At 34.4% G+C, this 25,931-nt stretch overlaps 1 protein-coding gene across 1 annotated transcript in view; it reads right to left on the bottom strand.

Annotated features, from left to right (window-relative positions):
* Positions 1 to 24,425, bottom strand: part of LOC129256900 (uncharacterized) — a 30,195-nt gene extending 5,770 nt beyond the window's left edge. Inside the window, exons 1-2 of the mRNA XM_064096033.1 lie at positions 24,399 to 24,425; positions 22,960 to 23,139 (exon numbers count right to left, since the gene is read on the bottom strand). Coding sequence (XP_063952103.1) covers positions 22,960 to 23,139; positions 24,399 to 24,425 — 207 coding nt within the window. The remainder of the gene's footprint in view (positions 1 to 22,959; positions 23,140 to 24,398) is intronic.
* Between the last annotated feature and the right edge of the window lie 1,506 nt (positions 24,426 to 25,931).

Genomic DNA, 25,931 nt, shown 5'->3' with positions numbered 1-25,931 from the left:
CAGCTTTCCTACTTAAGAAGGTGGGGTCCTTTACCCTAAATATACCCAGTGATGGCTGATTTGCAGAGCTTTACTGTTAATGCCCCTTGACTTAGATTCCTGCTTAGATTCTTCTATGCTTTAAAGATCTTTACATTGATTCCTTCTTCTTAAGAGTCCCTCATCTTAAAAGGGTTCCCCTTGCCTCTAATCTTACTAGATCGGGTCTGTCTGCATGTCCTTCCTTCCTCCCCCTCCTCCTCCTTTAACATCAAATTTAATTCATTGACTACCAAGATTTCTTGTTGCATATCACTAATGGTAATGTTTACATCTTTGCTTAAAACCTGAAATTAATTCATCTGCACCAATGACACATTTGATTCATTACATAATTTTTCAAAGAATTTATTTACAGATGACATCTTACTGAATATCATGAATACTTAAGCATTAGATAAAATTTATTTAAGCCGTTAATGTGTCATCAAACTTAGATACAAATATAAGGATGAGGAACTATAGGAGTGGATATATTTGTTTCTCAAGAATAATAAATTTTAAGGGCTGCTATGACCCATATAGTTACTTATTTTAGTTACAAAACAATGTTTGAAATGTTACATGAATATAATAGATAGCTGTCATTGACTCTGTATTCAAGGAATAATTCTTTATGGTTGCCAATTTAACTAATCTGGGTTGATTAAAGAACAACTTAGATGAATTTTTTGGCATAATAAATTGAAAACATTGAGTTATTGAAATACATAAAATGTGTCTTGTTTGTATAAGCACTGATGAAAAAAAATAATAGTCAGTTGATAATAGGAAAGGAAATTGACTCTGTTAAGTACCTAGTAATTTGAAATCAAAGGAGGAAGTTTTGATAAAAGGCTGACTATCACTAGTATACAAATAATGAATGTTCATGAGTGCAATGGACAGAGTACTTCATGAGGTGAAAGATGAAATGGATCATTCATTTCATCTTTCACCGAGTGATGTATTCTATCCATTGCTCGAATGAAAAGAACATACACCTAAAAAAATATTCTTTTTCCTATGAAATTTTTTAATATCAATGCAAAATATGATCATGCAGTGCGAGCTCTGTTTATTGTGGCATACATACAACATATGCGCTGCATGCAAACACAAGTGGTTTTACTTGTAGTTTTACCTGTAGTCTCGGTGCGCGTGTACAATGGACAAAATTATATGGATCCAAAATTGCATGGTAGATGACGTCATTGTAAATGGGCTGAATGATCGATATCAAACAACCAAATGACAAGGATCTATCTAGGTGTCATATAAATTATACTGGATTAAAAATTAATTACTAAGATGGAAAAAAGGTTAAAAACACAGGCTTGATCAAAAGGGTTTCTTTTAGAGATAGCTATTTATAGAAATTAAATTTTGCTTGTTAAGTTATTGTTGAAAATTATGACAATTTCATATGATCTTTTGACTTCATTAACTGATACTAGTAATGCTTCTGCACATATCATATGAGCACAGTAGCTATGATTTAGTTTCTACAGTATAATGGATCTAGACATGGATCTGTATGATGTAGGGCCCTACTGGGTATTGGGGAAAAATCAAAATATTGGGAAGTCATCTTAACACCTATATCCATTGTTGTTTCGCAAGAATATTTAATGGTCAGAATATAATTATATATAGCTACAAAGAAACAGATAAAAATGATGGAGATTGAGACATAGACGATTTATTGAAGATAGGAGACAAAGACAGGAGGAGTAGGTTGAGTAAAAGTTTGTCACAGAGAACACAAGTATGTGACAAAGTTTAAACTGACTTCCGAAAACTACAAGGAAGGATTTTCAAAGATTGTCGCAACTCACATGATTTTGATGCATAAACCACATCAACTCTCTAGCCCAGTTTATTAATATCCTAGGGATAAAATCTCTGATAAAAGCTTCACATGATTCTCACAAGAGCATGTACCTATTAGGGATATACCCATTCTCATTTTTGAAAAATTACTTTCTGTTAATTATTGAAGTTTAATTCTTTGATTGATGAATTTAGGTACATGACAGATTAATATAATGATTAATAATTACAAACATACCTTCTTATTGGCTATATCATGTTCACTGTAATACTGTTGATAGTTTCAACCATATATCTCTGACTCACCATTTAATATTGATATTTTACTGCAACAAATATTTCTATCCTAATCTCTTAATCTATAAATTAATGAATAAAGGAAGTGAAACGAGCTTGGTGGATGATTTGTTGGTTAATAATCAGTCTGAGAAATACATCACAAACCATCATCTTGACAGATCCACTCAAAATATTTTATATCTAGATGAGGAATATGAATGTCTATCAGGTAGGGAAAAGGACAAAATAGAAGTAGACCAATTTCTAATGAATATATGATATCAACACTTCATAGAAAACACTGATTAAATTGAAATAATTTGTATGCCAATTTTAAAAAAGCAAATAAAATACACCTTAAGTCTATCATTTACAAGGGAGAAAAAAAAAATGAGAAAATTTGCCGCAGACATAATTAAACATATATTTGTTTAAGGTTGAGAAAAAAAATTCTTCTGAAACTTATTGTAATCGTATATAAATAATTCCATAGAAAATCAGAGTTCCAACTGATATCAAATGCTACATTGAACTGAAAATCCACCATCAATACTATTTCAACACTTTCATTTTAAGAAAAACCCTATCATATCCCCCAAATAACTAAAACATTCATGATAAGCATTATTTGATTTCACAGAAACATGTCAAACAAACCTACCTTTAGATTTCCCTGAGCAGGGGGTAGATACATATCTAAAAATACCATTATTTGAAGTGAAAACAATAAATATCAGCAATAAATCTCACAAATCAAGAAAGAGAACGCTAAGAAGTGCACAATTCATCTGTCACTGAATGTCCTGGAAGTCGAATTGATATGATAATTTCAAATGATTGTACATATGAAGCCTTTATGAATCCAAGTATATCCCACTGAACAAACTGGCAATGATTGACCAGCCTTATTGTTCATTAAACAGAGTTCTCTTGGAGCACATTATTCCAAAGTCTGAATTAGAAAAGTGATGTCTGAAGAAAAAAAAATCACATTCCACGGCAAGAGAATGCATGCATATCTGAGGTGTATGATGTCATCACCATCACACATTGGCATGCTCTAACTGGCTACTGAATGACAATGATACAAACTCATGGGGGTAAATATGCTAGTGTGCCCCTATGAGTGAGTGAGTATGTGGGGGTGAATGCGTGAGTGTGCCTTAGTGGGCAATGACAAGTTTTGTGCATCTACCATGTGTGCATGCAGACTTCTGTAAGGAGCAATATTAAGTTCTTGAAAGAGTTTTTGCTATAGTTCAATGAATAATTGACATAATAGAGTGAGTGGGTGTGTGTTTTAGTGTGGGTGTGTGAGAAAGGGTGGAACCTCTTCAAAATATTATGAGTAAACCTAAGGAGAATCGGAATTGATCTTTCATTTTGTATTTTTTTACTAATACTAAAAAACGAAACACTTGGTTCAGTTTCTTTAAGAACAAAGTTCCTGGAAACATCTTACATGATAATTGAGTAATTCCTGTAGAATGATTCAACACTCAAGTAAATAGTTAAGTCACAGCAGAATATCTCTGAACTGTTATAAGTGTCATTAGAATTTAAAATATATGTATATATAATCAATTATTATGACAGTAGTTTTTGCTTCAGAAGATTCCAGGTGTGAAGTACAAATTGAAATAAACCACTACTTAGCCTTCATAAAAACATGTTTATACGCACTCCATCGCTTACATTACTAAATTCACTTTTGAAACACTCTTCTTGCACTCAAAACTCTCACATTTTCAGGTTTACAGTCCTTTTAAAAACGCATCTCAAAACAGAATACTCTACTCCAACCTTCTAACTCTAATTCCTGGCTATTGTGTGGGTTTATTTGATCAACATCATATTCCTCAGAAACTTAAATCAGGAGAACATACCTGCATACTGAAAGTTGCAAAAAGAATGCTATAAAAACATTCATAATTCAATTTTATATTTTACATGTGCATGGACATGAGAAAAAATATCAAACCCATAATAAAGATAGGTCTTATGAACTTGGGGCTCCATGTATTCATCTGTCTTGTCCCATTTTTCAATCACCCACATGAATCTCTATAAATACAGATCATCTTGTTTACTACTGCATAAAGACCCCTTCTCTTGATCTTGTTCTAATTCAATTCATGAGGAACAATTTCCCGTTATCCTGTCTGACATATTTACCCCTTCCCCCTGTTTTGCTTCATGTTGATCTGATCATGTCATTTGTCTTTACTTTGTTGCTGTTATCTCAATTAGGAGCAGAATAAGTTTTAATCAGTTTTCAAAACAAACCATTTCATTTCAACATGCAGACGGAAGAAGGATGTTGAACCTTATAGTTAATTCCCTTATGTGCATAACCAACTCAGTCTTCAACTTAACAGCAAGTACACCAAACTAATATCACTACAACAATCAAATTCGTTAAGGCCAACATAGAATAAAAGATAACAAATGCGTGAAAGACTGTGATTTTTACATGAAGTTTATGTAAGGAATTCTGTTAGTTACCCTTCTATAGCTCTCTACAGTGTGTTACTATCAGAGATGAAACACTTGATCTCATTTTGAAAGTAGGATGTAATTAATGAATCTGTTAGTGGCACTGTTAGTAGCCATTTCCTGGTTTCTTGAAGGTATAGCACCCATGAACATAAGGCAAAGCTTCTTCCGTTTCTTAAGTAACCAACTCTGTTATCCCTGAAGGTAGCACTCATGGACATGAGGCAAAGCTTCTTGTGTTTCTTAAGTAATTGCCTCTGTTATCCATGAAGGTAGCACTCATGGACATGAGGCAAAGCTTCTTGTGTTTCTTAAGTAATTGCCTCTGTTATCCATGAAGGTAGCACTCATGGACATGAGGCAAAGCTTCTGTTTCTTAAGTAATTGCCTCTGTTATCTTTGAAGGTAACAATAGGGCCGTCTGCACCATCCCGAGTTTTCAAATTAGCGCGCTATTTCTGATCCGGCAAATTATCCCGATCTGAAAAATCTCGAGATAGTTGGCGGTGCAGACGCAATTATCGCGCTAGTTCGTAGGATTAATCTCGAGATTGCAATCCCAAGTCAACTCGGGTTTATTTGCAAAATAGCGCGCTATTTTACGAATTATCCCGCTAATTCGTCGGTGCAGACGCACTCGAGATTGGACTCGGGGTAATTTATTCATGACGTCAGTCCATAATGCAATTCGCGTTCCACTTCCGCCTTGGTCAAAACATAAACACGTGCGAAAGTCAACTTTATACATGCGAATAGCGTTCATAAGCAACGATGGTGTCCCACCAGTGAATGGATTTTGGGAGAGACCAGACCGAAGGGGGAGGCGCTCATCGACGATGGTCGTATTCAATAACAACACTGACAGCAGTGTTGTCTTATTCCTTCGCAAAATGTGAGCAAATAGCATTTCTTTCCTCCTTCTCTCCCTCTCTCTCTCTCTGTCGTTGCCTCCTACTCCGCCATCATATTTAACGAAGAATACATCACTTCTTCACTCGCTGAGCTGAGAGGATTGTTGCATAACACCGGTTGAATTCGGCGAAAGTGCTAGTGAAAGGAGTACATTGCTTGCATATCGCGGGAAGTTATTCAAAAGCGCGGGCCGTAGAAACTCCAAGATCCGAAAGTGCGCATGCTCGTAATATCGGGCTTGTTGCCTCGCTCGAGCAGGAATCGCTCTTCGTGGGATGGTGCAGACGGGGTTTCTTGAATCTCGAGATTAATCGCGAAGAGGGCTGATCGGGCTAAAATCTCGAGATTGAGCAAACTCGGGATGGTGCAGCACCGCCTACTATGAACATGAGATAAAACTTCTTCCATTTCTTAAGTTATCACCTCTGTAAATACTTAAAGGTAGCCCCCATGAATATGAGGTAAAGCTTCTTCCTTTTCAATGTTCATTTGTCCCTGGCTTGCATTATAACTATCAGGGTGTATGTGTTTGAAGGGTCAGTAACACCTGTAGGAGAACATTGATTATTTCCCAGTTTTATACAAAGATGTTGGATTACGATGGATTACGTTGGATTGGTTGACGATTAATTAACTGCCCCAATTGACATATTGCCCTAATATTTTTTTTTGTTATGCACTGTACTTTGTTTGGAAATTTATTTCTTCCCAGTCCTTTTAGTATTATGTCTTTATGTTTCTATGGTGCCCAAAAAATTTGACAAGCAAAAGCAAAAAAAAAGGAAAAAAGAGAAAGAAGGTCTTCAACCACAGGTAAAGGACAATTCGCACCAGAAAAAAAATTGACAAGAAAAAAAAAAAAAGTCTTCGACCGCAAATAAAGAACATTTCGTACCAGAAAAAAAATTTAAAGCAAAAAAAAAAAAAAAAAAGGTCGTCAAGTTCAAAGGAGGGGGCCACTTGTGGCTCGGTCAGGGATCAGTTGTGACTCGTCAGGGGGGGGGCAGGGATATGTCCCTTGCATGAGTTGATGCACTCGTGACCCCCTGCCCCCCCCCCTTAGGTACACTAGTGCTCCAAAGCAGGTAATTGTCTTTTATACATGATGGGCTTGCAATTTTTTCCCCCCAATTTTGGATTGTTTCATTTTAGTTAATGTTTTTTAGCTTCAGTGAGATACTTGTAAGGAGGCTATACACTTACTGATTAAATAAGACAGATTTAAAAAAAACACAATACCAATGATTGATTCATTTTGTCTCCTCTGCAATCATAATTCTATCTATGGTAATTACACATATCTAGTGGTGTAAACATGAGCTAAATGCATCATGACCCACTCTAGACCACATCTAAGAGGTGACAACATCAAAGTTTCTAACAGTTTCTATGTTAGTTACACACATCCGGCTTCCCTCTTAACGGCCCCAACCCTGGCTTCCCATCTGCTTTCCCTTCTAGAACTCTATCACCATCTCCTATGACCCACCTACAAACTTTCTGACAACACTCATCAAATCCAAACCAAATTTCAAACCTGTTCAGACTATAGTCAATTAAAATGAAGATTTGAAAAAAGAAACATGAAAAGAATCATAATGCATTAGCAGAATCAGTAATCACTTGCATGTAGCAGGCCTGACTAATCTGTGAAATAACATGTTAATAAATGAGATTGAATCTAGTCAGGAACATGTTTGAGGTAAAACAAATACTAATATTTGTTTGCTCTAATAAAGCTCCATTCTTTTCTTTCAACAATACAATTTCATCAAATAGCATGTATTTGTGTACAGAGGCATTGTACTTCCATTATGATGCATTTATTCCAGATTAAAAGCATATTAAGTGTTTTGTACCAAGGATTCTGCAAGTCTCAACATGACACTTCTCTTTCACAATAGGATTTAGAAAGCAGAGTGATGCAGGGATGTGATGAAAATGTCATTCTCTACGCTTCATCCGGAAATGATTTCCTGTAGTACAATAATAGCAACTGCAGCATTTCAGATATTTTATAAATAAGAATACTTTTAATGGGGGCCCCTGGATATGAATGGGTAGGTTGTATGTTTTATAATACATTTTCAATTATATTGCTTACTCTCCATAAATTGATACATGAGAAAATAATTTCCTTTTAATTAAGAAATTTTAGTTTGATTATTTGATAAGCGAAACCATTACAGCTATTTTTTCATAGATCAACTTTATCAAAATTTCTTTATCAACCAAGTTGATATTACAAACTAGAATTATAATTTTCTGGTCTATAACTATTTTACCTACACTGACACATATAGATAAGAATATAAAAGAGAGTATAGAATAGGACAATGTACATATATTTTCATTACTTACAGAGGTGAATACACATGTACCTGTTTATGATGTTGGTAGTGAATCATTAACATAGAGGAAAACCTTATGAATGTTGTCTACCAACCTATTGACACCTGTTAATATCTTAATAGACATTACTCAAACACTGAATATTTACAAAGGTGGTAACTTTGAATCAAGTATAGACCCCAAATCAAACAGCACAGGTAACTTTGAATCAAATATACCCCCCCACATACACACAGGTGGTAACTTTGAATAAAATATAGAACCACCCAAACACAGGTGGTAACTTTGAACCACATGCTACTTGATACCCCCCCCCCCACACACACACAGGTGGTAACTTTGAATAAAATATAGAACCACCCAAACACAGGTGGTAACTTTGAACCACATGCTACTTGATACCCCCCCCCCCACACACACACAGGTGGCAACTTTGAGGCAAATATGCCTCAACACAGGTGGTTACTTTGGCCGTGTTTATGCTTCCACTTTTCAGGCCAGAATCAGCGTTTCCAAACATGATTAGTCCAAAACACGGTTGCGTCCATGCTTACTTTCATTTAAACGCTGTTTCAAAATGCTGATTGTAAACTCACAAAAAGGTGCGTTTGTAATCGTCGTTTGACCAGAATCAGGCTTTCTGGGGAAGTATAAACAGAACCACGATCGTAGACGTGTTTAAATGACGTCATTTGGTACATGCTTCCGGTGAGATGAAAATCCGCGGGCATATCATAGAGATGTATACTAATTACTCGTTATTAGTATATATCTCTATGGGGCATATACAGTCGCATTGCTCCATGGTCGCATGTTACCTCCATGGAATTACCTCTTCTCCCTTGTTTTGCATGTGTAGTACTATTACTAGTATTACTCTTCCAGTTTGTCATCACGATGAACGTTGAGAGATTTACACCCCCCAAAAAAAAAACCTGGAACATGAGTTATAATGAGGAGACATCGCCAGATGCCCCAGTAGCATAAACAAATTTTATTATTTTGTATACTTAATATTCTTTATTTTTTCTTACTATTATCCTCACCATGGTGGAAATCATATGGCTATATCAAGAAGCTCCATGCAATGACTGAAATATCGGAAATTGTTCGATGTTTATATAACAGTCGACGTTTAAACTGAGACAAATAAAAATATAACAAGGTTAGAGAATTTAATTTTAAGCTTCTGTATAAAATACTTCCGTCCCAATCAAATTTATTTAAATGGAGTTTAAAAAATGATGATAAATGTAATCTTTGTTTACTTAAGGGAACAATTATGCATATGTTGATAAAATGTGAGAATAAAACTTCTCTGGAAAATGGTAGAAGATACAATTAATTATTTCTGTTTCTAAAGTACAGGTCTGTGTTAATGAAAATATAGTAATTTTAGGTTGGAATATACAGGAACCGAAATACTGGTTAATTAACATCATTTTGAATTTTACTCAATACACCATTTACAGAAATTATATTGAAGCGAGTATGAAAAAAAGTTATTACTTTGTTAATGTAAATAGATTATGGATGAATTTGAAAATGAAACTAAGATGATATTTAAGTTAAAAATATGTTACCAAAAATAAGAATACAAAAGAAATTGACAAATTGATGGAGCTCATTTATTGATTAATTTGATTACTGTATATACTTTGTGATTTGTAAATTGTATTATAGAGATGTAAATAAAGTCCCTCGAAAGAGGTTTAAAGAGAAAAAAAATATAACAGTCGACGTACCTTCCCCATAACAACTCGGAAAAAAAAATTTGGAAAAAGGGCGCGCCCAATTTGACCTCCCTTTCCTGCTCAACGAAAATTACGATGCGAAGCCAGCTGGAGATTGTGATTTCGTCTCTGAAAAGTTAAGCATAAACAGCACTCCCAGAACCACGTTTATGATCGGCGTTTTGATTGACGTTTGAAAACGCTGATTCTGTCCTCGCAATGGAAGCATAAACACACCCTTTGAATCACAAAGAGACCCCCCAGACAGATGGTAACTCTGAATCACATATAGACCCTACCCCAACCCCCCACCCAAAAGATCTTGATTTGCACACTTCTTTTTCTGCGATATTGTCATTTGGGAGGTATATTGTATAACTAGCACATCAATGATGTGGAGCTCTTCCGGCATCTTGCAATGAAATTTAACACAATTTTAATTTCAGCCCAGCTGACACTAGTGAATTACATTGGTGACATAAATTGAGAATATAGAATTTAAATTGATGAAGAAATGACATGGAAGCATTTTTTGTGATCTATGAATAAATTTCATATAAATTAAGCATAAATAATTTTCTTGTCAAAATTTCTAAACTCTGTGTAGAACCTTGGTGAACCTCATGTAGCTCTCAGATGAAACAAAAATAATCAAAATCAATCAACAAATAAATAAGTATTTTTTGTGAGTTTTGAAAATATATGAATAAATTAGCATATTTAATAAGTTTCAAAACTCTGTGTTGAAATTTTGTATCTCCACCTCGAGCTATCATATAAAGCAACAAACTTGAAATTGATCAATAAATGAAGAAGAAAAAACGTTTTTTGTGATTTATGAATAAACTTTGCATAAATTAGCATAAATAGTTTTCTAGACAAAATTTCAAAATTTTGTGTACAAGTTTGGTGAACCTCATGCAGCTCTACCAGATGGAAGAAAACAAATAAAGAAGAGGCATTTTCTGTGATTTATTTATAAATTTTGCATAAATTAGCATAAATAATTTTCTACTGAAAATTTCAAAATTCTGTGTAAAACTTTGTTGAACCTCATGAAGTTCTACCAGATGGAAGAAAAAAAAAAAAAAAATCGGTCAACAATTAAAAAAGAAGCATTTTATGTGAATTTTTAAAAAGACGCATAAATTTGCATATTTAATGAGTTTCACAATTCTGTGTAGAATTTTTTAATCCCCCACCTAATGCTATCATATAAAGCAAACAGAATTGAAATCAGACTTGAAATGACAAAGAAGAAGCATTTTGAAATTCAGTCAACAAATAAAGAAGAGGCATTTTCTGTGATTTATGAATTTTGCATAAATTAGCATTAAAAATTTTCTTCTCCAAATTTAGAAATTCTGTGTAGAAGTTTGGTGAACCTCATGAAGCTCTACCAGATGGAAGAAAAAAATCAAAATCGGTCACCAAATAAAGAAGCATTTTATGTGAATTTTAAAAAATATGCATGAATTAATTTCGCATAAATTAAGCATGAAAATTGTTCTAGTCAAAATTTCAAAATTCTGTGTAGAAATTTGATGAACCTCATAAAGCTCTACCAGATGGAAGCAAAAAATTCAAATCGGTCAATAAATAAAAAAGAAGCATTTTTTGTGAATTTTGAAAAATGCGCATAAATTAGTATATTTAATGAGTTTCAAAATTCTGTGTAAAAGTTTTGAATCCCCCACCTAGTGCTATCATATAAAGCAAACAGAATTGAAATCGGACTTGAAATGGCGAAGAAGCATTTTGGAATTGTGGACAGACGCCAGACGACGGACGACACGCCACGGCATAAGCTCATCTGGCCCTTCGGGTCGGAAGAGCTAAAAATTGAGATAATCTGACATTTTCAAACCAATTTGTCTTGAAAGAATAAGAGAAAGATAAAATTCAATATTATTCAAAGGATAGGAGTTGTGGTATGAATCACACACATATGTCAAGGAACAGAAATCTGTGGCTTTGTGCAAACCCACGTACAAGACTCATTGTTTATATTTTACATATTGTAGCCATTTCTGAAAAAAAAGCCTTTGCTCAAACAAATGTTACATTTAACTTGTGTTGGTAACTGATGATCTACAGTTTAATTGTGTAGTCATTTTTGTTTGGTTTGTCGAAGATGATAACTCAACAAATAAAATCCATAAACAATTTGAAAACATAATATGCAGATATAATGTATGTATCCAGTATCCAGTCTTTAATTGCATATTCTGTAATCAGATGGAAAATAGTTATTAGTTCAAACTTAATTTGTGTGTGTTAAGTATCTGTTGTTTTAAGTACTTCATATCTTCTATTGATCAAGGTTTATGCACCTAACCCAATCAAAGACATACATATCCTGAAAGTCATACAACTTGTCACTACCACGGTGAGCGAGAAGTTATTATTCTCCATGCTACCAGTTTTTTGAGCCATCTATCAAACATCTATACTGGTTAGATGAGATTGGAATATAGATCTATCTTGACAAGAAATAACTGATCATCAATAACATTCATGTCGCCTGCCTTTAAGGTTTTTAATTCACCCTCTCACTTTTCCTTGCCCCTAAGAGTTCTTTAACTCCACTTCCATGTTAATCTCCATCTGTCACTTCCATTAAGTATCAAGACTTGAAGAACGACCACAAAAGGGCTCGCTCTAAAATTACCCTTCACGGTGAATGTATATAACTTATTTTTTAAGATAAATCAATATGAAAATAAATTCATTCTATGTTTTTATCTCTGGCACCTTTAATCAAAAGAATGAATGTTTCTGTAATACTTTTTGCCAAAAGGATTAGTATGTAAAACAAATTATGGGTAAACGTTTAGAAGTGACTATCTAGGAATTTCAAACAGTATGCTTATACGCCATTTTTCAGAACAAAGGACTCAATATTACCCATGACTATTTTCTCAGTAACTCTGACAGATTTCCACATTTTCTGTGCATTTTTGTTTGTCTCCTCCATTAACTACCAAGCATGGAAGAGACAGCTCAGGAAATGTTTTGTTCCTTCAATCTTCACTTTACATACTGTATGCAACATGTAGGCTGTTTTTGACCTTGAGAGGTAGACAGAACTGTTTCACATTACAAGAAAGCAACAAACATGTTATCAAGTGACAATAAAGAAGTTTCCTAGAGTCAATGGGTTATTTTGTTACATGCTTACTAAAAAGAAAGAAATCTAGATTTAAACTTGCACTTGGTAAATACCAGTTTCCACAAGTTTTCTTTTCACATAAGTTAACTAGCCTAAACTGACAAAATAGAAGCAAGTAAAAGAAGAGTTGGAGAGTTGGAATTAGTTTAAATACTTCATTGTTGTTAAAAAAAAACCTTATTGCAGGTCAGTTCCTGTGATTGATATATCATATTAAGGAGAAGATTTGGTATTTTAGAGACATTTAATTTTTTTTTTCAAATTTAGATATCATTCATCAATTTACTTTTTTGGTATCTCTTGCTAAAATTCTTTTTACCCATTCATGCCTGAAGTATGCATATTATGAAAGAAGAGCATCAGCATTATTGTGATAACATTTTGACATACATCAATTAGTTTTTTTTCTGGGATGCACTGTAAAAAACACAAAAAAATGTTACAATTGTCATGACACAAGGAATGTTTTTGTTGAAGGACCTGTGTGCACATTCCATAAACAATATATTTGGCATCATCAATTGAGTAAAGATCCACTCTTCGACCACTCAGTGGGCATGTTCACTAGTAATGGTGCACTTTTAACTCTCACATCTTTTTTCCCCCTAAAAGCATTTCTAGTAAACAAACACAAATTGCTCAACTCAGATAATGGATATAAGAATTTGAAAACTTGGTCAATGGTTAAGATTATGAGCTGACGTCTTCATGGGGGGAACCAGGAGTCATTTCTTGAATTAAGGCAGGATTCTGGCCTTTCTAATGACTGGGATTAAATTATTTTATGGGATGCTTGTGTGACCATCACTGCTTACTTGGAGGGATGGAAGTGCTCAAGATGCATAAAAGATAGTTTTAACATCTACATGGTTCTGAAGAGCAAACTAAATCTTAGAAAATCTCTTTCCAAACACATCTCAAAATCATTATTCATACCCTCCCCATCTTTTACACAATTTGTGAATAGAGAATACTGAAAGGAGTTCCGCTGAATTGGTTGACAAGGGGAGATGATGTGATTCAGTGTCACTACCTTATTATTAACACTTATAAAATAGCCCAGATACAAATATGACTATATCACTAACATAATTTTTACAAAATTAGCAATGTTTTATTCAAATATTTCAAGTAACAAATCAAATATCCATATTATTGACTAAAAATGAAAGAAGAACCATTTTTTTTAAAAAAAAAATTTATCGTTAGAGTAAGTGACAAATACCCTCTCTCTTTTATCCATTCAAATACTGGTGTTGAGTGGTAATTGTATTGATTAATTTTGCTTGCATACAACTCTTATATTTTTTTGTGTTGTACAATGTATGGGTATAAGATGTTTTTTCTTTCTCATCTAAATGTTCTTCTACTGATATGTTGTTTCAATGTATAGATCATAGGTCATTGCATCTGAATATTTCTATATATTCATTGATCATATATTACTTATCACATTGTTTATGCTTGTGGGTTTGAAAATGGGATACCAGGGTGCAATAGCACAGGGATTTATCCCATATCCAAGAGTGATCTATAAGATAGATCTGCTTATTCAGTAGACCATAATTCAACCAAATCAAAAGTACCTAAATGTATTTTTTTAACATTCTGGGCTTGTGAGTTGAGTATCTCTCCTATCAGGTGTGCCTCATACAACCTTCACCTTTCTGTCTAAATAAAGGGATTTCCTTTTTCTGTCAAAGTCACACGCCATCGTCTCAGCCCATCGAACTCTCTTTCACACTTGAGGAATAGCTCTAAAATTGCTTTTTATTCTATTACCTAAATGTAAACCATTACAGTCATAAATTGGGCAATCAGAAGGGTAGATCCTCACTCTCAAGAGGATGCTCAAGTAGCAAATTTCACAGCAATCATGATCAGTTAAACAAATGAATTTTAAGATATCTTCCTACATTCAGTCTATTAATGATGTGTGCCCCCTATTATCAGTTGTTTTTAAAACATTTTCTCCACAAACCATTGTAAGAATTATGTTTAAACTTGTTAGAAATGTAAATTCCAAAATGCTGAATTTGCTCTAAAAGAATCTTGATCACTGTTATGAACTTTTTGCAGATACAAACATTGATTTCATGGAAGGAGAAAGTCTAAAATACCTAGGATATTTGACTGTGACAAGAATCACCACAGTATAAGATGGCATTGCTTTGCTCCCATTTTGATTTAATAATCCCTTCTACTTACTCTTATGGATATTGTTCTAGCTGACAGACTTTTTTAAATCTAAAAATATACAGCTCCACCCTAGGAAGTTTTAGGGAGGGGTGCTGACTGATGTTTTATTACTAAGGTGGGGGATATTTGAACAAGGTCAAGATCATTGTTGTTATAAGTGTCACTTCTCTCTTTCAGGTAATTATTAAGTATACATTCATCTGATTACACAAAAGGATAGCATATGATTCTTAACATATTTTTGTGCTTCTTGTTTTTTATACCCATAGAATATTCCTTTTACATAGATATAAACTTTTTACAAGTTGCTATAAATCAATTAATCAGAACTGTAGACCAATCAAAGTGATTGCAAAATAATCAAAAATAGATGCAGAGTTTATTAACTTAAGGAGATGCATAGGCATTTGATCTATCTTGACCTTTTTTTTCTAATGACATAAAAGTTTAGAAATTTAATCAGCTCTAATAGGTGACAGAAGGGTAGACAGAGGAAAATAAAAATAGATAATAAAATAATGCTAGTTCTATTGAAATCCAATAAATTCAAGAGAGAAAGAGATGAGAGAGAAAGAGAGAGGTGGATGGTGGGGGGGGGGGGGGGCTAGCCTGTCACATTTCCTGACATATACCTGATGAGCAGTGATAAGTGTAAGGAAGGGGGTATACAGGAACCAGGCTAGGGAGCATGAACAGGGGCATTACAAGGGCACTGCTATACCACTGACTTCATGACGTTAATCTTAGCAAATAGAATGACCCGTCTTTCTATGTCTAAAAGACTAGGATGGGAGGGAAATACACAGGAATATTCAATTACCATAGAAACTAACAACATAGTCAATCAATAGTAACCACTGTAAAAAACATGCTGGAACTAATCGTTTGAAATTAAAGCCCCAATCAGGTTTGAGGAAAGAAAGGTAATTAAAAGAATGGTCACTATCTGGAAATGATTGTCCTATGTTATATAACAAGTTTTACAAGGTAGTGTTAAGTACAGTCTATTTCAGATTATTTTTGGTTTACCAAACAAGTTAACCCTATGAATGGCAATGAGAGATCCAATTAATGACTTCTTTCAAAATATTGCATGAAAGTCACTCAATAGTATCTCTATCAATTAACTAATAACACAAGGGAAGTATCACTCAATAAACTGAAACTTACGAATTCACACCCCCAAAAATCACTGTTAAATAGCTACAATATGTAATGAATTACTGCCAATTGAGGACTATAGATGGCGTTTGCAACATATAGAGAAATTACCTATTGAGGAGGACAGGCAATCCTGCAGGTAATTGGCAGTCAGAGTCTGACCAGCTGAAGATTACTAAACATTAAACTCTTATTTGATGTAAAGTTTGATATAATTGATAGTTTAAGATAATAAAGTTGATCAGGTCAAAAACATATAAAACTAAATAAATGACACTTGATATTTAAATTAAAGTTGTGAAAACTATAAGTAGTTCTGTAGGTCACTGAAATAATGTAATTAATTTTGCATTGATGTTATGACTGAATGTACCGTTTTCCCAAGACTGTTAGATACATGCCTAGGTCACATTTGACCTGCATTGACCCTGTGGCGCCCATACCCCATTATATCTTCCATGATAAGGTCTCTTCAGTGAGACAAGCAATGAGAGTAGGGATATCCTACGATTTCACAGACTCCCTTTGGATATAGTAACCATGATGTGTGTGTGGGGGGGGGGGGGGGTCAAATATCATACAGAGATCATGAGTCCAATTTAACAGTCTGAGGATCACAAGCAGCATCATATATCAATATTCATTTCAAATGTACTGCATTGTGATTCATTGCTTTGATATAAAACTATGGCATGTTTAAAAAAGGGATATTTCAAGATTCTGAGTCATATTCATGTTACTGTTTACATGTATTTCCTGATTTGTTCACATACTTTATGTGTAATACCTCTGGGTACAGCTGTTGGCAGCTTGACTAAATTCAGTCCAATAACTCACAAGACAAAAGAACAAAAGAATTTCTTACAGACACAAAGGGTTAATTGAATATCGTCTATTTTGGTTCCAGATTCATCAACTAGGCTAAATTGAGGAAATGGCAGACGTCATAAAATCATTTTTCCTCACTAGCCTTTCAAATGACATTTTCTGGCTGAATTTGAATTCCTATCAAAAGAAATGGGGTCCATTTGGCATATGCCAAGGTTCTATATGAAAACAGAAAAATATCATGTTAACCTGCTAAGAAGTATGAAATGTACTATGACAAGGAAATTATAAGGTGGCAATACGTCTAGAGGTAAGAATAATCATACACTGATAGATCCTTGAACAGGGATTATTCTAAGATGGAAAACAACACAAAGTTTCAAAAGAATTCAAATGACTATGAAATAATGTATCATACTTCAATTATGAATCTAGGGGACAAAACAAGATGTTATCTATTTCAATAGACAGCAATCCAAAGTAAAAAATGCAAAGTCATTGTGAAAAGTAAATTTTTTTTTTAATCACAACTTCACAGCAACAATACCTATGTAATCTTTCTGAGGCCAATTTGGCACATTTACAGTATGGTGTGCCATCTATCGGTTGCAGCGAACAGGCCAAATTTTGAACTATGGGGTTGACATCACATGCAGGCGTGGCTGGCGCGCAGTGCTAGTGTGCTGTAAAGAGACTGTGATGCTTCTAAATTAAAACCATAAGGCAAGAATTCACTAAAAACGGTCTAATTTTGCAGGCAAATTTGTCTCCCACCTCCTCCATATGCAAGCCAGTTGAGCTACATCAGCCAGCACTGAATAATCCCAGGCATGCATTCACTATAGTACTAGCGTATGCAACAGATGTCAAAGTTTTCCCATGAGGCATTGCAAAATTTCGGCCTATTCGCTGCAACTTATAGATGGTGCACCATTTGCCAAATTGATACAACTGTAGGGAAGATCAAACATCTAGAACATCTGAAAGCCAGATGGACTGCCCTACAACACCTTACACCAAGAATCTCATTAAGAAACATTGACTTCCTTGATGAGATAATACCAAACAGACCACAAGAACAAGAAGCACTAATAGAAATGTATCACTCTCATTACACTCAATGTGGGATGCCTTTCACAGACAAGAAAACTCCCTCTATTGGCAACAACTAATAATCCCTCTCAAAAATGAGTTTCACTCTGATCTCAGAAAGTGATCGAAAGTTTTACTCCCATTATCTATCTCCTGATACAAATAAATGACTTTCTAGTAATTATTGATCACTACATTAAACTGTCACTAAATAATAATAAAATGTTCACATCATCTAAATCTATCACATTTAAAGAGTTCAAGAAAAATAAAACTTCTCTCTGTTAAGAGAGAAATAAAAATTGTAAAAGAATACAATGATCCATAATACTTTGCCAAATGTAATACCAATGAAATTGTTTTCTGCAATTGAAGGGTACTATATTTCCTTACCTCATATTAATCCAAAATGCCACAAATAAGAATTATCAGTTACATAGAATGGAATTATTTTGTTATTTTTTCTTGGTTAAGAAACTCCCTTTAACAAAGAGTCCTTTGAAATAGCTATGAAGAAAGTTGAGTCTTGTAATCAGCATGATTTCTCACAAATATGAATCAAAATGACTGAGAAAAGAAGGCTTATCATGAATTCACCTGTTGTTTACATCCTAGTTACACTAGACCAAAATCCTTTTGGCTCTGTATTCTGAGATAACACAGGTAACATAGCTGACTTGGCATTTTTAATTAATTGAAAGTTCTAGCATGTGTTTACCAGTCACAGCTCACCTGTCTTGAACTCCAAGCTATTAGAAAAAGGTTTCATGATCAATTTCGTTTTATATGGATGACAAGAAGTGTAAACAGTAAATAATGTGATTGGATGTTTAAGCAGCTGTTTTGTGGAAATTCAAAATAAGGTAGATAATTTTATTGCAGTGACCAATGACTCAGCCATGTATGACATTTAAAATAACTTTAAAAAAAATAGATTTGATTCATCAACATGCACGTTGATAACATTAATTGACCTCTGACCTACATTCATATCTAAAGAAGATAAACACCATTACAGAATGCTGACAGAACATGTAGGCAGAGATAAGCAAATTGTGGATGTTTCAGAACTTTGACCACAAATAAAATGACTTAAAAGAAACAAATTTTCCACTATGGAATCAACATATAAACTATCCTAGTAAGTTAAACTAAGCAAGACTATAATGCATGCAGTACCATTGAGAAATGCCCTTTTAAAAAAAATAAACAGACAAGCTCTAATTGTTCGATATTCAGAACAGTATTGAGAATTACAACAAAAGAAAAACATCTTGCAATTCTATATCATCTAATTCCCTCTGCTGCAGATTATTTAAATCTTAGAGTTGTAACATAAACCAATTATTTATAGAATTGTAAAGTGATATGAATCCCTGTATAACGATGAATGATTTCAGTATCAACCATCTACCACTATCTGGGAATACACAATTTGTTTCCAATCGCTAGAATCAGCCTGTAGGGTGAATGAGAAGATAAAAATAACCCAACTGCATGACCTGCTTTGAAACAGAAGTAACTGGATTACAGGTCAATATTATCCCCCCTCCCCTCTTTAAAAACAATTCTATCTTTGTGCATGCCAAGAAAGATAAACAATTATTAATTCTTAGAGGTAGTATTTACCTGTACTGACCGCACAGAAATGTTGTTAGTGCTAACAAAACGCTAACAGTTGCCCTGTTACAACCGTCAACGTGGCAGCGATGCGTAATGATACAACACATTGAAATAAATGTTTTGACTTCACAATCAGAAAGATGTGACTGGGCTTACTGTTAGCGTCTAACAACGTTTCTGTGTGGCCGGCACTGGTGGGGCCATTCCCCCAGTAAAGGGGGATGTATGTGGCTATTAACAAGAATGAAAATAACCCCTATTTTGGCTCAATTTTATGGACATTTTCCAAAACTGACCCTCTACTATTACTTCTAGACAAGGCCAAATTTTTATTGTTTTCAATCACACATGTGCACCCTTGTTTTATATACTTTGCACAGCAGGTATTTGTATTAAAAAAAATAAGTAGCAACAAGCACTGGTTTAAAGTCCTTATAAGTATTGTATTTTCTTGGAGTTGTCAATTCAGTTATAATATTCGAAGACAGTGATTGGAGATGATAATAATTTAGTCAACATACTGTAATATTGACTTATAATTTAAACCCAAGTTGTATCATTTTGTCAATCATTATTCAAAATTTTCTTTCTATATGCTTTGGGTTTTTATTGATAATAAAATTCCAATAGTTTCTTTTAGCATGAAATGGGTTGAAGAATACACACCTGTGTGGAAATATCTAGGAATTATAAAATAGATCAGGGATTCCTTCTACCTAATGTGAACAGGAAGTCTGCAATTCTAGGTTTTTGGATACACCGTTGGCATGCATTTCCGGCTCAGACACGTTCAAATTACTTTCTTGAGAATTGTATATTTGCCCTATGGTTTTCCCCTTTCTTGTTTTTGTGAGGTTCAAGTCAATTATATGAATCATTCAATGTAGGTCTGTTCACACCTGATTCAACCTATTTGTCTACCTGAAGAGAAATTCATCACTACAAATAAAAAGTAACTAAGATCATACTGTTTGGACCTCCAAATGGAACTTATTGTTTACTCATTAGAATGATGCCTCCAATAAAATAATCTTCATAACATTTTTGTCCAAATGGGAAGCAGCTTTAGGTGTAATATAAGATAATAGGTAGATGTCACACAAAGCAAATCATTACATTTTCTGGCTAGCATCATGATGAAACTTTTTTTTTTTGGTTTGTAAACCAAATGAGTATCAGCTGAATGCTAGTGACTGTGTCCAGTATGAATACAGTTCTAAAAGGACTGTAAAATGTTACCAAGATCACTTAATAATAATAATATGTTCATTTAGATAGCGCAGTTACTATGTGCATATACTCAACTGCGCTTTGATACTTGGTATCATATTATTACCCCGGCAGTAGCTAAGCAGCTATATTAATAGATGCTAAAGCATTCAAGGAATAAATCCTACTGGGTACCCATTCACCTCACCTAGGTCGAGTGCAGCACAATGTGGATAAATTTATTGCTGAAAGAAATTACGCCATGGCTGGGATTCAAACCCATGACCCTCTGTTTCAAAGTCCGGAGACTAATGCCCTGGGCCACAAGGCTGTTGTTGCACAAATGTTGCACAAAAGCACAAAAAATGAAGGAAAGCTGGAAAATGAAGGGTGTTCAAATTAAACAAACTCTGTTAACCTTAGTTTGAAAACCAATTTTCATTCTTTCTGAACCTGGCATGTTCATATTCATAATTCAATTATCAACTACAGTGCTTATTTTAATTTTACAACTGTAGAATTACTGTTAATAACAAAGAAAGGGAGCGCTTCCATTTTTGTTGTTAATATATTTATACCAGTGTTTGACATCAAACCGAGAGAGAAATTCAAAAAGCTTTAATTGATAGCCATTGTTTATATCAATTTTATAAATAGTAAATTAATACATGTAAATGAAAAAAAGAAATGGACAAAAAAATGTATTCTTTTGGGCAATGAGTTTGTCATCTATTATGACCAACATCTAAAGAATCACTCTCTAGGAGGAAGTCAACAGTTTTCTTCTCACTAGAGTTTTATATCTAGAGGCAAACTTATACATTTAAAGAAATTATTTGACTCATCACACTCTAAAGGTCACTTTATGTTGCCTTCACAGTACCCACTATTGCATTATAATAGCAACGGGTAGTAGAAGTGAAAGTGATATAAAAATAAGCCTTTAACAGGAAAGATATCTTTTTAAATGTTTTTATGATAATAATAATAAAATAATATTCGGCTTCTATATATCACTTAATACATCGGACCAATGTCTCTAAAGCGCCCAACGGATATACTTATTACCTCGGTCATCAGATCCTGGCATGCTCACACATACACACACACAGAATGTATGTACTTTCTCCATTCCCTGGGAGCATTCCAACAAGAGCTTCAAGAGTCAATTGCTATGCATATTACATCCCATCCTACATGGTACCCATTTAACACCTGGGTGGACCGCATCAAAGTGTAGAATGACGCCATGCCACTAAGACACTAAGCAACGGTAGGATTCAAACAACCAACCCCTTGCTTACAAACCAAGAGTCAAAACCGATACACCACGACCTTCCATCTTTAACATGTACATATACAGAGGGTTTTGCATGTTTGTATATAAAGTCCTTGAAAAAAAATTGTTTTTAAAATCAGTCATATTTTAAAAGTAGTTACCTCACTGTTCATTTCTGCAAATAATACAAAACTATGGGGAAAAATCTCAAAGGCGAAAGAACTCTTCATCATCTAGATCTGAACAGAGCATTGAATACCTGTTTTGTGTGACAAATGTTTCATGATGATAAAACTAGTACATACTGTAAATGAGGACACAAATGATGATCATTATCTGTCGGTCTCCATCACAATGTTACAAGTGAAAAAGAGGGGGCAGGGGTGAAAATTAATAGTGAGGAAAACATGATAACAGAGGGTGTAGAAGGGGAGAGCTGGAGAGATAGTGAGCAAAGTTAAAAAAAGAATAGTAGGAATGAGTGAAATTTAAAGTTATAGTGATAGGAAGATCGAGGGGTTCCATGACAATTGTTCCGCTCTAAATTCCAAACACTAATCGTATGACCAACTTCAACCCTGGGTTTAACACTATAACATGGCCTCAACCTAACATAAAACCCTTACCCTATATCTTAGACAAAATAAAGCCCAGAGCAATTGTCGAAGGAGCAAATGTTGTGTCACTGATTGAGGAATGGTTTTAAAGAGAGAGAGAGGGGGATAAGGGAACAAGGGGGAGGGGGGGGAGTACAGAGACATTGAATGACTCACTCTAGAAAGGCATCTCCTATTTCTGGAGCAGAGCCTGACCAGTTTTTGCTCTGATGTGGATAGCTTGTTAGGATCCTGTTCTTCATCTCCAGATCCAATGGTGATCTGGCTAAGACGTTTGTACTCATGTTGGAGCTTGTTAATAGCATCTTGCAAGGCAGTGGCTGTTGCCTTCAGCTCCTGTAAGAAGAGAGGAAAATTTACAATGAAATGGTTAAATTACTTCTTTATACATCAACATGACAGATACAGAAAGTCTTGAATTTGATCCCTGTATTTGGAGGTGATTAACTCACAGTCACCCCTATATTTCTTTTTCTGTATCTACATCTTTGGATGTAAATGTTAATGGTTATCAATTCTCAGATTAATCATTCATTTCAAAAGATACTAAACTAGAGCAGTATCAATGCAGATTAACAAACTTTGGGTGAATAAGACTATACTTTAAATGGTTTAAGATACAAAACATACAATTGAAAAATGGGTCCACGCACAAACAAAAATTCGCAAAACATTACAACTGTGAAACATTACAAAACATGCAAACCATAATAGATTGATTTGATGTAGATATGGAAGAAAAGTTAGTATAAGAATATTAAGAGTAGATTAGGTTGCATTCACATGACACTTTTTTGTGAAATTATGTATCCATAATAAACACCATTGGTTATCATATATAGAGACGTTCTATATGACAGGGTTATTGAGAATAGGAATAAAAAGTGTGTCAGTACAATGATCATGTTTATGTTGCTATTTTGAATGTTTACCTTTTAGGCAAGTACATTTTCTGTATTCTATGCATGCAACATGAGTTTGGATATGGAGCTTATAGTTGGAGATGCAAGATGGCAAGTAAAAGTGGAAAATTTGGTGGGAAAAGGGAAATAGAATGGGGGAAATGGTTTCCTTTCCAGAGCAGAAGTTGAATCGTTAATGTTACTTAAATCAGAATTATGAATGAATAAATGCTTCATCAATGTAGTGCCATGAATTATTGACAAATCAAAAATTTAAAAAGCAACCAAAGTCAAGTTTTATGTTGGTTAAACCAGGGGGGTCTCCTCTTACTGCCAAAACATAGAATTACTTCAGGTAATTTTGCACATTAGGGTGTACTTAAGAGAGCATTCTAGCCCAGCAATGTGTCAGTGGCATCTGACATTTCCTCCAGAGGATGCCATGCATTTCATACCACCTTTATCCATCGACACCCATCTACCCCCATGAACCTTGGGAGTGTACCCCTCCCAGGGGTGTAGGAAGGATCCCAGAGGTAATGGTATATACCCATGCAAGGATTGGGTGAGGGGTACTGATACTCAGAAAGGGGGTAAGTCTATAGATAGAACCATAGATAAACGTGGAAAGAAAATATGCAGGATGAGACAACAAAAAAGAGAAAATACTATGCCAGTGAAAATTTTAATTACCTGCTGAGTTCCATTCACCTTGTACATTGATAGTTTAAATTGCAAAGCTACAGAGTGATATATGAATGCAGATTGTACAGTTGTGCTCAAAAGTTAGTGAACCCTACCACAAAATGCACTCATTCATGCTAAGTGTTGAATGTAGACAACAAAACTACAATGGTTGGCAAGCCCAGAGAAACAATTTTTATTGAATGTAGTATTAAAATATTATTACCTGGCTTCACAATTAAATATCTAAAACATAGCAGAACTTGAAAACTTTAATTATGTTCATTTTTGAACATGTTTAAAATTTCCCAATGAATTAAAAAATCGTTGGTCATCTGTTTGAATTCGCATCTCTTATTTAGTCTGCGGTAATCGTTCGTTTATCGTTCGTGTGTTATAGTCGCGCATAGTCCCTCATCGCGCTGTTGCCTAAGTGGACCGATCTAGCTCAAAAGAACCCTTAACGAAGCAACACAATGACACAAACATACAAGAACGCCTGATCTATTCCCTCGTCTTCGTTTTTAATCGCACGCCATATCAAACCATTGCTCACTGTTCGTTCATTTTACTGGGTTATATCAACCCTTTGTTCGCCTTTGGCTGCAATCTACTCAAAGAGGTGAACCGAAAAATCGATATCCTTCGCATGTCATATTTATCCTTCGCTTACCGTTCATTGATAAAATTTGACAATAGTTGCTGATCGCATGATTTGACGGAAATCTTATTTGAATTTGTTGAATTCGTGTGCATTTCGTGCATTTTTTCAATTCGTCACCCTTCGTCCGCCTACATTTGGTCAGGTGTGAGGGGGCTTTAAGAAAGGTGATTTGGTGAATATATAAAAAAGAGAGCCCAAGAGATGAGAGGGAGGTGTACAGCACTGAAACAATTATGTGAAAATAATAAATGCTAAAAATGGAATGGATATTAGTGACAACACATCCCCACAAATGGTGAGAATATGGACTTGAGATGGCTTTTGTAGGTTTAAATCTACTTTATTGACAGAGGGAGAGATGCATAAACCTTAGTGCCACAGTGCTTTGTAACTGCATGTAAAAGTTGCTAAACCATATACTCAATGGATTGGATTCGACAATGAAATGAAAACTAAAAGATATCCTTTCTATCATATTCACTCTTACAAATACATCAAATCGAATAGGTACTGAGCTATTTAATACCCCTAGCAACTAGTATCAACATCAAAATAGAAAAGCTCACAATTTTGTTCTATCACCATTGTTAATGATAATCAGAGGAGAAAATTCAATTCCAAAACTGAACTGTATTTGACCAAAATAGTGGATTTCAATGCCTTAGATAACAGAAATGAATGATAAACCAGAAGGTGTTTTGGCCTATCACATTAAAAACTTTTAGGAAATTTTAGCATCATGGCGAGAATTGTATAGTCAAGCAACACTGGAAATACTGTTCACACACCACACATGATGCAAGTTTCTTAACATATCTATCTACACTTCATTAAAATTTAGTTCCAGGAAATTCAGGTTATGATCCTATTTTAGGAAA

Source organism: Lytechinus pictus, chromosome 3 (assembly GCF_037042905.1).
Source record: "Lytechinus pictus isolate F3 Inbred chromosome 3, Lp3.0, whole genome shotgun sequence".
Lineage (NCBI taxonomy): Eukaryota > Metazoa > Echinodermata > Echinoidea > Temnopleuroida > Toxopneustidae > Lytechinus > Lytechinus pictus.
This window is presented reverse-complemented; position numbering and strand designations above follow the sequence as displayed.